The following is a 12,226-nucleotide window of genomic DNA, read 5'->3' as shown; positions in this document are numbered from 1 at the left end:
GGGGCCCGTGGCGAGCGTCACGTGAGGAGGAGGAGCGAAGGCAGCCCCGCCAATCATGAGCTGGATTGCATGGGGCGGAGGGTCGTCATTGGACAGCGGCAAGGGCGAGCCTGAGCTCAACTACCTGTTGCCAAGGGCGCTTTACTTCGGGGAAGTCTCGTCTCGCGAGATTTCAGCTCCTCTTGGTCGTGGAGGCTGCAGCTGCTCGTGGGTCGACATGGAGGCTTCGGAGGACTACATTTGGCCTCGGGCAACCTCGGAGCTCATACTCCTCCCGGTCACGGGTCTGGAGTGCGTGGGGGAACGGCTGTTGGCGGGTGAGGTTTAGTCTGAGGCGCGCTCTAACGGAGAAGCCGAGCGCCCGCCTGGGCGGAGCCAGAGAACAAAGGGATAGCCGGAGGAGGGGGACGGGCCTCGGAGGGAGGCCGGCCCGGAGGTGGGCGGGAGCCCTGGAGGTGGCGGGAAAGTGGCTCAGCCGGAGGGGGCTCAGGAGACCAAAAAAAAAAAAAAAAAAAGCCTGATGTGGCTACTGAGGCCCTTCAGAGACTGAATCAGAGGTGGAAAGGGCGGGTGGGACTGCGAGAAGGTGCGGGGACACGTGGTCGTTTAGGAGGCGGAGGGGAGGGGAGGAGAGAGGTGCGGTCCTTTTGATGAACTGGGTGGGGGTTTGTCCTCTCCGGAGGAGATGGGGAGGGGAGGTTGGGAATGGGGCACCCTCAGAAAGTGGGCAGGTCTGGAGTGTATCCTTAAGGGGGGCGGGATCTGGGAGGCGGGGGTGTGGCCTCCAGGGCAGGTTGGGCTTTTTCCTGGAAGGTTGCGGGGCCGGGGAGATGATGAGACCCCTAACTGGGATGAGATCTCGGGAAAACCGGGAGGAGACCTTTCTGCGTTGGTCAGTTCTCAGGAAGACAGAGGCTAAGGCCCCCCTGAGATGGTTGAGACCCAAGAAATCCAATACATGCCATGTCCACCCCCCACCTTTTCCCGGGAGCGGGGTTGGAAAGCACAAACCAGCAAAGGTGGAAGCCACGAGTGACTGCTGCTGCAGACGTTTAAAAGGCAAGGGGACTGACTGAAGTCTTGAGTGAGCTGCTACCAATCCCGCGAGAGTAGGGATGGGATGGGGAGGGGTACCCAGTTTTGATCTGGTGTGGGGGCCTTGGGAGGTCATGGGTCCTACCGTGCACTAAACTGAGTCTCCTGGAGGAGGGGGAATAGCTAGACAGAAACCCAGAGAAGCACCAGAGTGAACTAGGGGAAGAGCAGGGGTGAGTTTCTGACAGTGGATAAGCATGCCAAGGCCTTCAGGCTGAGAGAATTTGTCAGGGAAAGGAATTCCTGTGCTCCTGGAATTCCTTTAGGTCTCCGTCTGGTTTTGTTTAAGGGTTGTGGGGAGACCCCATTGAAGTGTTTCAGGCAGGGAAATGACTTGGGGAATTCAGGGTAGAAAACTGAAGTGAATTCACTGCTTCTGTGACTTCTCTCGTCTGGTTGATTAGGACTTCATACATGGGGCATCTGTACCTTTATTGCCATCATTTGAAGCCGTGCAGCCATGTGTCTCCCTGATCCCCTCCGTGGCATTCTCTCTAGCCTGTCCTTTAGCCCTTCATTTTCTATTTCAACCACACCACCCAGAGATCTCACTTTCCTCTGGTCATCAAACTTATTTTTTCCACCAAGGAGTGTTCCCGCCCCCTACCTCCTGCTGTTCCTTTGGCTAATCACTGCTCATCTTTGGTTCCTCAGCCTAATATTCTGCCCTCAAGGTGGCCTTCCCTGACACTTGCCCAGTCCCATTGGGTCAGGGCAGCTTCAGTCTCAGTACTGTTGGCATTTTGGATCAGATCATTCTTTGTGTGAGGGACTGGCTCTGCATTGTGGGGTGCTGAGCAGCATCCCTGGCCTCCCTCCTAGACGTCAGTAACATAGCTCACAGTTGTGACAAAATGTCTCCAGACATTGCCAAATATCTCCTGGAGGGAAAATGTCCCCCCCCCAAAAAAAAAACAAAAACAAAAACTGAGAACCACTGGAGTAGGCTTTCCCATTTTATGTTCTGAGAACAAGCTATATACTCCTTTCCTGGAACTTACCAAAATTACAACAGTGTAGTTTACTCGGGTGCCGTTGTTTATTGTCTGCTTAGTCCATAGAGTAGGGTCTGTGCTTAATCTTACTCACTGCACCAGCATATGGTTCATTGTCTGCTTTATAATCGATATCCACTAAATATTTATTGAATGTCAGTAGATTGAGATTGCAGACTAGGAACGGCATGAGGGACTGTTAGGGTCATGTCTGGTTAAGAAGCGATGTTCTGGGCCAAAGTCACTGTGGTAGGGATTTGCATGCTTTTTAGGAAATGAAATCCATGAACGTAGAGACAGATGTGGGAAGTTAAGAGGACTTAGCTGTGGGCTTCCTGGTGTGGGGCTGGGGAATGGGCGGACGGTGCTGGTGGTGGTTATGAGCACTGAGAGAACTCGAGGATGAGCTGGTAGAATGGGAGGTGCCTGCAGGGCAGCTAGACAGCAGCCCAGGGCCACAGGAGCCCCTGCTGCCAAAGTGTGGGCTGCCCTTCCTATTTCTCCTCATCAATATTGAAGGTGCTCAGGGAAGAAGCTCCTGGAAATCAGGAGGGGATTCTGCTGTAGCCCCAGGGTGAAAAGATTGTTAGTGGGAAGGCCTCTCCCCTGGGGTTGGGAGCTTCAGAGAGACTTCAGTCGCAGGTAGATGAGGCTAAGGATTTTGGGACTGAAGCTGAGAGGGTTCCCATCTGAAGTGTGAATTGTTAGGTGGGGTGAGGAGGAGGCTGTGAGTGTGAGGGTGAGGAGGCTGTGAGGGATTTGTGGGTGGATTAGAATGTCACCACGGAAAGTCCAGCTGAGTCCGAGACCAAGGTGTTCAGACCTGCGGGGTTGTCTGTCCTGGTACACTCCTAGGCTACATGTGGAGAATCCCCCTGCCCTCCCCTCTTCGTGGCTCATCAGTTAGATGGGGGTTCTGATGTGGCTCTTTGCCTCTGTCTAGGTGAGGGGCCGGATGTCCTGGTGTACAGCTTGGATTTTGGTGGGCATCTGCGGATGATGAAGCGAGTGCAGAACCTGCTTGGCCACTATCTTATCCATGGGTTCCGGGTGCGACCAGAACCCAACGGAGACCTTGACTCAGAGGCCATGGTAGCTGTGTTTGGGAGCAAGGGACTCCGAATTGTGAAAATTAGCTGGGGACAGGGCCGCTTCCGGGAGCTCTGGCGCTCTGGCCTGTGGAACATGTCTGACTGGATCTGGGATGCACGTTGGCTCGAGGGGAACATGGCCTTGGCCCTGGGCCACAACTCAGTGGTGTTGTACGACCCTGTGATCGGGTGCCTCCTGCAGGACGTGCCCTGCACAGACAGGTGCACCCTCTCCTCCGCCTGTCTGATCGGAGACACCTGGAAGGAGTTGACCATGCTGGCAGGTGCCGTTTCCAACCAGCTCCTGATCTGGTACCCAGCAGCTGCTTTAATAGACAGTAAGCCTGTGGCCCCCGACCGACGGGTCACTGGGCACGTGGGTGTAATCTTCAGCATGTCGTACCTGGAAAGCAAGGGCTTGTTGGCCATAGCTTCAGAAGACCGAAGTGTTCGCATCTGGAAGGTGGGTGACCTTCGGGTGCCTGGAGGTCGGGTGCAGAATATTGGGCACTGCTTTGGGCACAGCGCCCGTGTGTGGCAGGTCAGGCTGCTAGAGAATTACCTGATTAGTGCGGGAGAGGACTGTGTCTGCTTGGTATGGAGCCATGAAGGTGAGATCCTCCAGGCATTTCGTGGCCACCAGGGCCGTGGGATCCGGGCCATAGCAGCCCATGAGAGGCAGGCCTGGGTGATCACTGGGGGTGATGACTCAGGCATCCGGCTGTGGCACCTGAAAGGACATGGACACCCAGGCTCGGGAGTCTCATCTCTCTGCTTCAAGTCCCATAGAAGGCCAGGTGCCCTCAAGGCTGTGACACTGGCTGGCTCATGGCGAGTGCTGGCAGTGACTGATACAGGGGCCCTGTACCTCTATGACCTCGAGGTCAAGTGCTGGGATCAACTGCTGGAGGACAAGCGCTTCCAGTCCTACTGCCTTCTGGAGGCAGCCCCTGGTCCTGAGGGCTTCGGGCTGTGTGCCATGGCCAGTGGGGAGGGTCACATCAAGGTTGTTCCCATCAACACTCCAACTGCAGCCATGGACCTGACCCTATTCCATGGGAAGGTACACAGTGTGAGCTGGGCCCTGCGTGGCTACGAGGAGCTCCTGCTGTTGGCCTCAGGCCCTGGTGGCGTGGTGGCTTGCCTGGAGATCACAGCCGCTCCCTCTGGCAAGGCCATCTTTGTTAAGGAACGTTGCCGGTACTTGTTGCCTCCCAGCAAGCAGAGATGGCACACGTGCAGTGCCTTCCTGCCCCCAGGTGACTTTCTGGTGTGCGGAGACCGGCGGGGCTCCGTGCTGCTGTTCCCCTCCAGACCAGCTCTGCTCAAGGATCTGGGGGCTCGAGGCGCGGCTGGGGCTGCAGCTGGGGCTGGGGCTGCAGCTGGGGCTGGGGCTGCAGCTGGAGCCCGAGCCCTGGGAGTGGATAGTGACAGAGGGGAGGGTGAGACAGCCTTAGCCGAGTGGGGCCCTGTGTCCATCCTTCCTTTTTTACACGGGAAGCAAGGTGTGACCTCGGTCACCTGTCACGGTGGCTATGTGTATAGCACAGGGCGTGATGGTGCCTACTACCAGCTCTTTGTGCAAGGCAACCAACTGAAACCGGTCCTAAGGCAGAAGTCCTGCCGAGGCATGAACTGGGTGGCTGGGCTCCGCATGATGGCTGACGGGAACATGATCATCCTGGGTTTCCACGCCAACGAGTTCGTGGTATGGAGCCCCCGGTCACACGAGAAGCTGCATATCGTCAACTGTGGTGGAGGGCATCGCTCCTGGGCCTTCTCTGATACTGAGGCAGCAATGGCCTTTGCCTACCTGAAGGATGGGGATGTCATGTTGTATAGGGCTTTGGGTGGCTGTACCCGGCCACATGTGATTCTCCGGGAGAGCCTGCATGGCCGTGAGATCACGTGTGTAAAGCGTGTGGGCACCATCACCCTGGGGCCTGAGTTCGAGGTACCCAGCTTCATGCAGCCTGACGACCTGGAGCCTGGCAGCGAGGGGCCCAGCCTGATTGACATTGTGATCACATGCAGTGAGGACACGACCATCTGTGTCCTGGCACTCCCCACAGCCACAGGCTCGGCCCATGCACTTACTGCTGTTTGTAACCATATCTCCTCGGTGCGTGCAGTGGTTGTGTGGGGTGTTGGCACTCTGGGGGGCCCTCAGGATCCTTGGCCAGGCCTGACTGCCCATGTGGTGTCTGCGGGGGGCCGGGCTGAGATGCACTGCTTCAACATCATGGTCACCCTGGACCCCAGCACCCCGAGCCACCTCTCCTGCCATGTTATGCACCTTTCGTCTCACCGGCTGGATGAGTACTGGGACCGGCAGCGCAATCGGCACCGGATGGTCAAGGTGGACCCGGAGACCAGGTAACGTGCACTGCCCGGCAGGAGCAGGGGGTGGCGTGGTGCAGGGCTGTGCCTGACAGCTGTGTTCTTTCTGCAGGTACATGTGCCTGGCAGTGTGTGAGCTCGACCCACCCAGCCTTGGCCCCCTTGTGGCTGCAGCCTGTAGTGATGGGGCAGTGAGGTAAGAGCATCGGGCTTGGTGGTGGGGGCAGGAGACAGGGTGTAGGATTGTCCAGATGGGTTCTGAGCTGGGCTGCCCTCTGCTCCCCCAGGCTCTTTCTTTTGCAGGACTCTGGGCGGCGGCTGCAGCTCCTGGCTGAAACTTTCCACCACAAACGGTGTGTCCTCAAGGTCCATTCCTTCACACACGAGGCACCCAACCAGCGGAGGTGAGAGGGGTGCATGATGATTCTTTGGGGACCCGTTACTCTCCATCTCCCTGACTAGCCCAGCTCTTTCCTGGCTCCCAGGAGACTGTTCCTGTGCAGTGCAGCTACTGATGGCAGCTTGGCCTTCTGGGACCTCACCACAGTGCTGGGCCCTGGCTCCACTGCCCTAGAGCCTCCAGCAGACCCTGGGCTTCCCCACCGTGAGTACCTTGTGAGCAGCCGTGGTTGTCCCTCCCCGTCTCTCACTTTGCCTTCGCCCCTGTGGTGGGCTGGGCCCTGACAGCCTTCTTCTTCCTCCAGGGCTAGGTAACCCCTGCCTGACCCTCCAGGCTCACAACTCTGGTGTCAACAGCCTGCACACCTTGCCCACACACAAGGGCCATCTCGTGGCGAGTGGCAGCGAAGACGGCTCCCTCCACGTCTTTGTGCTTGCTGTGGAGGTGCCAGAGCTGGAGGAGGTTGGGGGTGCTGCTGAGCCCGTGCCCCAGCTGCGTGTCCTAGAGCAACACTCTGTCCCTTGCGCACATGCTGCCCACGTGACGGGACTCCACATCCTAAGCCCAAGCCTCATGGTCTCTGCCTCCATCGATCAGCGGCTGACCTTCTGGCGTCTAGGGCATGGGGAGCCTACCTTTATTAACAGTACTGTGTACCATGTACCAGATGTGGCCGATATGGACTGCTGGCCTGTAAGCCCTGAGTTCGGTCACCGCTGTGCTCTTGGGGGCCAAGGACTTGAGGTTTACAACTGGTATGACTGAGGTGTCCCGTGGTGGCCGGCATGCTGGGCGTGGGGCCTGCCCACAGATGGAGTGGAACAGGAGTGACTGTCTGTGCCTGTGCCCAGTGTGCTTTGAGGGGAAGAGGCGGTGGCCGCGGGTTCCGGACTTCAGAGCAGGTGTGGCAGGTGAGTAAAGCCTGCCTGGGCAGACCAAGGATGCACCCCCAGTCTTCACAACAGAGCAAAACTTCATAACAATTTATTGCGGCTCCAGGTCTCTTAACAAAAGCTGTGGTGTTTGTTTGTTTTACAGTTGATGACTTTGTGAACATTCCCAGATACTGGAATCTCTGTGGCCTTAGATGTAGCTCAGTGGAGGGAGACCCAGCATGGCCAGGCCAGTGTGCAGCACTTCACACACAGCCCGCAGAAGCTGCAGGCGGGCAAACATTTGACCAAACAGGTGTGGTCGAGGCTCCTGGAGGAGAGAAGGGGCCTGCTGGTCTCATCCTTTGCTTCCTTCCCCTGCACTCCCCCACACCCCACATCGCTGCGTGCTTACCGTTAAGATGTGTACCCGATTGTAGTAGGAGCTAAAATCCATACTCAGCTGCACCAGAAACTTGCACACCTAGACAGAGACTGAGTCACTGGCCTGTCTCTCTGCCCTCGCGCCCCAGACCAGAATAAAGAGAATGCGGTGCCTGTCCCGGTCTTTCCTGCCTCACCATCTCTGTGTGTGCGGCTATGTGGAGTCCCGGGGCTGTGAGGTCCAGGGCTGCTGCCTGGCTCAGCAGGTCTGGGAAGGGGAGCACGCTGTTGAAGAGCAGCAGCCACTCACCCTGTGGGGAGAGGGCTGCTGAGAGGGCAAGTCTGAGCCACCTGCGAGTGTCCACTGCCAAGAGGGGCACTCACCTCTTCACGGAGCAGGGAGAAATCCAGGCTGCTCACAGGTGGGAAAGCAGGGTACAGACCTTGTTCCACACTGTGCTTGTAACCCTCAAAGAGTGTGGCGAGACGGGCACAATTGTACATGACAAAGGTGCCACTCTTGGTCCCCTTGGTGGAAATGCTCTCGGCCAGGGCCACAAGGAGCTAAAGAATGGCACAGCTGCAGAGGGGGGAGGGCAGCGACCACACAGCCTATCATCACCGTGTTCTGCCGCTCCCCCATGGGGCACTCAGGCTCACCTGACTCTGTGGGGTCTTGCTGAGCATCTCAAACTTGATGGTTGCCACAGAGAGAACCCTGAAGGTTTCTGTCCAGGCTGGGTCTGGGGGAGTATATATAGGTCAGTTGGTCTCCATAGGCAAAGGACTTGGGGCAGGGGTGCAAATGACCTGCTGCCACCGCTGCCCCGCAACACAGCCAGTCTCCCAGGCCCACCTTTTGCCAGGTCCCTGCCGTGCTTCAGTGCTGAAGCCTTGCACACCTGTGCATGCCGCAGCCTACATTTCGAAAAAGAGAGGAGGGCCAGTGGGCGGAGTCCCAACCTCAACTGTGGTGGCTTGGCGGCTTTCCTCCCAGGCTCACGCTCACTCACTCATAGTACTCCAGGGCAGTCAGGGTGCTGGGCACACCAGCTACTTTCACGGGACCGCACACCACATGCTTCTGTTAGGAGGAGAGCCGGGGCTCAGGCAGCTGGCCACACCCTCCAGCAGCAAAACCCACAAGGAACTGAAACCTGGTGCCAGGACTCCCCCAGCCTGTTAACCTCCCACCAGGCTTAGCACCTCCCCCTCAAGCCCAGCCCCGCAGGAGACCTACTATTCTCCAAGTTCTCCAGGATGTGCTTCCAGGCCCCGCCTCCTCCCAAGGCTCTGCTCCTGCTGCTTGTTACCATTCACCAAGTTTAATGTCGCTCTCAGGGTCAAGTGTCCCCTTCTGCACCAGTCAGCTTGCAGGCCCCTGGATGGGTTTTCAGGTGCCCTCTGAGGTTGGTAGGGGAGCTCTACCACTAACCTACCTGTCTGAGAGGAGCGCCATCATCCAGCTTCCACCAAAGAAGGTCCAACTTCTGTTGCTGGAACTCCTCTTCATAACTCACCACGTGTACCACCATGCAGCTGTCTACACCAGCATCTGGGGCTGCAGCCTATAAGGAAGAATGACAGTCACTGCAGGGCACAGGAGACCTCAGTTTGCCAGAGGCCGAGAGGGTGGGAAGTCAGCCACTAACCAGGCCTGGGGAGCAGTTGTCAGGCCAATGCTGCACAGCTGCCTGCAGTTCAGCCAGCACGGAGAGCAGATCCTCAGTCACTGCATTGGGAACACAGGCACTGGGGCTAGCCGGGCCTGCAGGAGACCCCTGTTTCTTTCTGGCCCTGCTAGGCTCCAGGTCCTACCCAGACAGTTGTCCAGGTTGGGGTCATAACCAGCTAAGCGTCCCCGTCCTTCCAACAGCTCCTTCAGACACACGCTGCCCAAGACGCCGGGGGGCAGGGCTCCCTTGTCATCGGCAGAGGTAAACTCTGCCAGTGCGCGGCTCCACAGGGCTTCCGTTGAGGCTGGCGCCGAGGCGGAGGGCCAGTCCACCCACAGTTGCTGCAGTAATGTCGACATGTCCGGGTCCCGCACGGCGGGCACTAGGCTCACACTTACCCTGCAAGAGCGAGGGCAACTGTTTTAGCCTAAGCTCCTGGTAAGGCTCACCCCTACTTACCACCCGCAGCGGCCAGTCCCCCCCAAGGGCCGCGCTTTCTCCTCTCTAGCCCCACGCACCCGCTCACCCCTGTATGTGCAAAGCTCGAGCAAGATGATCAGCCACGAGCACAGCCCGCAGCTGGCACAGGCGGAGTGTGCAGGGGGCAGCACGTAGCGATGGGCAGTGCAGGAGGACGCGCGGACCACGAGTGGCGGGCGCGGCGGGCGCGGCGGGCGCGGCGGGCGCGGTATAGGCAGCCACCGAGCTGAGCACGCGCTGGAAGACTGCATTCCGCTGCAGTTGGAGCGCCAGGCCCGAGGGTGTTGCCTCGCATCGCAACACTGGGGCCACACCAGAGCCCTGCAGGCGGAGCACAGCATGGACCACAGCTTCCGGCACCTGTAGGGAAGCAGGCCGATGAGTGGGCTGCGGTGTTCCAAGCCACCCTCGGCCACATGTCCCCTCCCGGCCAGCTCCCACCTGTCCGTCCTTGAAGCGCGCCTGTAGCGCACGCCTTGGCGCCAGGAAGTCTCGGGCACGCAGGTGGCGGGCGCGCGTCTCCTTGAACCACACGGGGCCGCCGGCTCCCAGGGCCAAGTTGAGGGCCCCCAGGGTCTCCTCCACCCCAAGGCGCCCAGTCGCCATAGCGACCGGAACCGGAAGCAAAATTTTGGGAGGCCAAACTTCCGGAAGAGCAACTGACAGGGCGGGGGATCCGGTCCCGAGTAGGCAGGTGCACCAGAGGGAAACAGTGGCGAGCGCTTTCCACAGATGGCCCCACCATGGTCCACCTGTTCTGTTTGGTCCGGGTCCGAAACCTCGGGGTTCTCTTGGGCTTAGGATTGTTTCGCTGTCCACCATCATTAGCAACCAGGAGAAGGATCCTCGTGACCTGGTGGGGCCTCTTTCTCTCCTCATCGAAGGCTTACATCTCTGAATTTGTGATAACGTTTTATTTCCATCATTTTACGCATGAACAAAATGTTAGAAGTTCAAATGAATCGTCACTGGACTAGGGCAGCTTCCATTAATGCCACCTTCATGACCTATTTTTAAGCTCTCATTTAAAAAGGAATTTGTTTCGCGGTTTCAGGTTATTTGCAGGCATTTTCTCCTTTGAGATGTGGGTATTTTATTCCTGATAAACGCCCATTGATAGAATTGCCGGTTTTCTCCTCTTGATTCTTGAGGAAGCAGAGCCACCACGACGGCTCCCAGAATTGCCAGGTTTGAAAGCGTCCTCCTTTCACCTGGTGCATTTGAACTGGGATCCACCCTCCGCTTCCCGGTTTGGGTTCTGATGGAGCACGCTGCACCTCTGCCAGACAGAGAGCTCTTTCTTACTCTGTGTTGACACCCAAATGTTTCCACTTCAGTATAACTTAACTTAAATACTTTTTTCCTCTTTAATGAAACTGAAACTGACGTAGCATAGAGCGCTGGGAAAACCATGATCTCTGCTCTGTAGCAGGGCGAGTACCCAGAACTCAAACGGGAGCCTTAGGGGCATAAAAAGTTCGGCAAGGCCCCTCTCTCGCCAGGGCTTCAAGGACCTCCTGGGAGGCACCTAAAGAGCACTGGGCAGATGTGACATTCCCGATAGCTTTTTGGGTGCCTACTCAATGGGAGTGATCCTATCATTCCAAGGAACTTTCCGTGTCCTGGCAGGCGTGGGCCTCCAGGACAGCTGTTATCTGGGCTGGCTGGAGACCCAGCCGGGGATTTCAGCCACGCTCGGTACTAGAAAAGAGTTGGGGTGGTTTTTTCCCCAGGAAGTGAAGGGCTATCTTTAGCGAGCTGCGGGCTGAGGCGGCCCTGTGGGACTCACCGCCACTGCAGCCCTATCCGGAGGCCCTCGGTCTGCCCTCTCTCTCTCTCTCTCACCAATGCTACCCTGTGTTCCGGATAAGGCCACCAGACTTTCTCTCCTCTAAGACCCCGTCACTTTCAGCCTGAGGGCGCATCTGAGGGACGGAGATTAGTCGACCCAGTGAAACACGTCTGTGGTCAGAGGCGCAGACCCACCCCATCTGGACCAGGACGCTGCTCAGGCAGAAGAGCAGGGAACGAAATCCAAGTGCAGCTGGAATGCTTTGGAGACAACAGCTGCTTTTGGGATTCCGTTGCCCGCTGTCCAGCCGTGGGGGTGTGGGGGAGTGTGGGGCGGTCTCTTGCCCTGGGGCCAGAATAGAACCCCTTCATTTTCAGTCCCAGGAGGCAGACCTAGGAGTAGACGGTGAAACCAAGTCTTGTGGGAATGAGGAGCTCACCTGGGCCCCCAAACAATAGGAGGGACGATGAGGGCCTCCTCCGGGACCGAGTCCCGTTCCAAATTACACCCGCGGGGTAGGTTTAGTCCTGTTGATCTCCTGCAGCCAGAGCCACTGGTGAGGTGACAGTATCGGGGAGGGCTTGGGGATCCGCCAAGAAGGAAGCGCTCCCGTGGGGCCTGGGAGGAAGTAAACCCGCTCGGCCGCCTCCGGGACACCCCCGCACCCAGAGCCCTTTGTCCGGTGACTACTAGCACCCGGAGCTCTAGGGGCCCGAATGGGCTAGCATGGCGGCAATTAGACCCCCGCCCCCCAGGAATTCACTGAGACCACCCTCGTCTGTACCGAGTCTGCCTCCAACCCGCTCAGCCCCGCGGATAGCAGACGGCCACGTCCCCCTGAAGCCACGACACGGTCAGGTGCGCGGAGACTCCCGAACCCCGCGCGGGCTCCAACAACTCTTGCGCCAGTAGGCCAACTGATTCGGTTCAAGTCAGGAGCGGGTGGGCCGCAAGCAGAGAGAGGGAAGACAGGGTGCTGTTCCAGCCGCTGTCTAGTTCAATGTCTAGCCCGGTCCAGTCCAGTAGCTGCCACCCGAACACCTACTAGTATCCTACCACGGTATCCCCCTCCGCTCGCTGTGGACGCAGACTGGAGCCATT

At 58.1% G+C, this 12,226-nt stretch overlaps 2 protein-coding genes across 11 annotated transcripts; one reads left to right on the top strand and one right to left on the bottom strand.

The window, feature by feature from the left end:
- The first annotated feature begins 15 nt into the window (after positions 1-15).
- On the top strand, positions 16-7,373 carry WDR6 (WD repeat domain 6). Of its 3 annotated transcripts, none has more exons than XM_037049765.1 (8): positions 16-317; positions 3,034-4,527; positions 4,564-5,557; positions 5,634-5,717; positions 5,809-5,925; positions 6,007-6,125; positions 6,226-6,832; positions 6,960-7,373. In XM_037049765.1, exons 1-7 carry the CDS (start codon positions 56-58, stop codon positions 6,684-6,686), a joined length of 3,531 nt encoding a protein of 1,176 aa, XP_036905660.1. In that variant the 5' UTR covers positions 16-55; the 3' UTR covers positions 6,687-6,832; positions 6,960-7,373. The 3 variants fall into 3 exon arrangements, with proteins under 3 accessions (XP_036905660.1, XP_036905659.1, XP_036905658.1); XM_037049764.1 differs by having other exon boundaries at positions 3,034-4,542; positions 4,573-5,557; XM_037049763.1 differs by having other exon boundaries at positions 3,034-5,557.
- Positions 6,892-12,197, bottom strand: DALRD3 (DALR anticodon binding domain containing 3). Of its 8 annotated transcripts, none has more exons than XM_037049768.1 (13): positions 11,565-12,194; positions 9,775-10,612; positions 9,380-9,693; positions 8,996-9,252; positions 8,830-8,909; positions 8,617-8,745; positions 8,191-8,261; positions 8,034-8,095; positions 7,838-7,920; positions 7,562-7,645; positions 7,375-7,488; positions 7,209-7,277; positions 6,892-7,124 (listed from the first exon to the last, which is right to left on the bottom strand). In XM_037049768.1, exons 2-13 carry the CDS (start codon positions 10,210-10,212, stop codon positions 7,005-7,007), a joined length of 1,821 nt encoding a protein of 606 aa, XP_036905663.1. In that variant the 5' UTR covers positions 10,213-10,612; positions 11,565-12,194; the 3' UTR covers positions 6,892-7,004. The 8 variants fall into 8 exon arrangements, 7 of the variants coding, with proteins under 7 accessions (XP_036905663.1, XP_036905662.1, XP_036905661.1 ...); XM_037049767.1 differs by having other exon boundaries at positions 7,562-7,741; positions 9,380-9,654; XM_037049766.1 differs by having other exon boundaries at positions 7,562-7,741; positions 11,565-12,193.
- Between the last annotated feature and the right edge of the window lie 29 nt (positions 12,198-12,226).

Source organism: Sturnira hondurensis, unplaced genomic scaffold, assembly GCF_014824575.4.
Source record: "Sturnira hondurensis isolate 20B ecotype Veracruz unplaced genomic scaffold, ASM1482457v3 Scaffold0006496, whole genome shotgun sequence".
Classification (NCBI taxonomy): domain Eukaryota; kingdom Metazoa; phylum Chordata; class Mammalia; order Chiroptera; family Phyllostomidae; genus Sturnira; species Sturnira hondurensis.
Note: the sequence above shows the minus strand (reverse complement) of the source record. Positions and strands in the feature narration are given on the sequence as shown.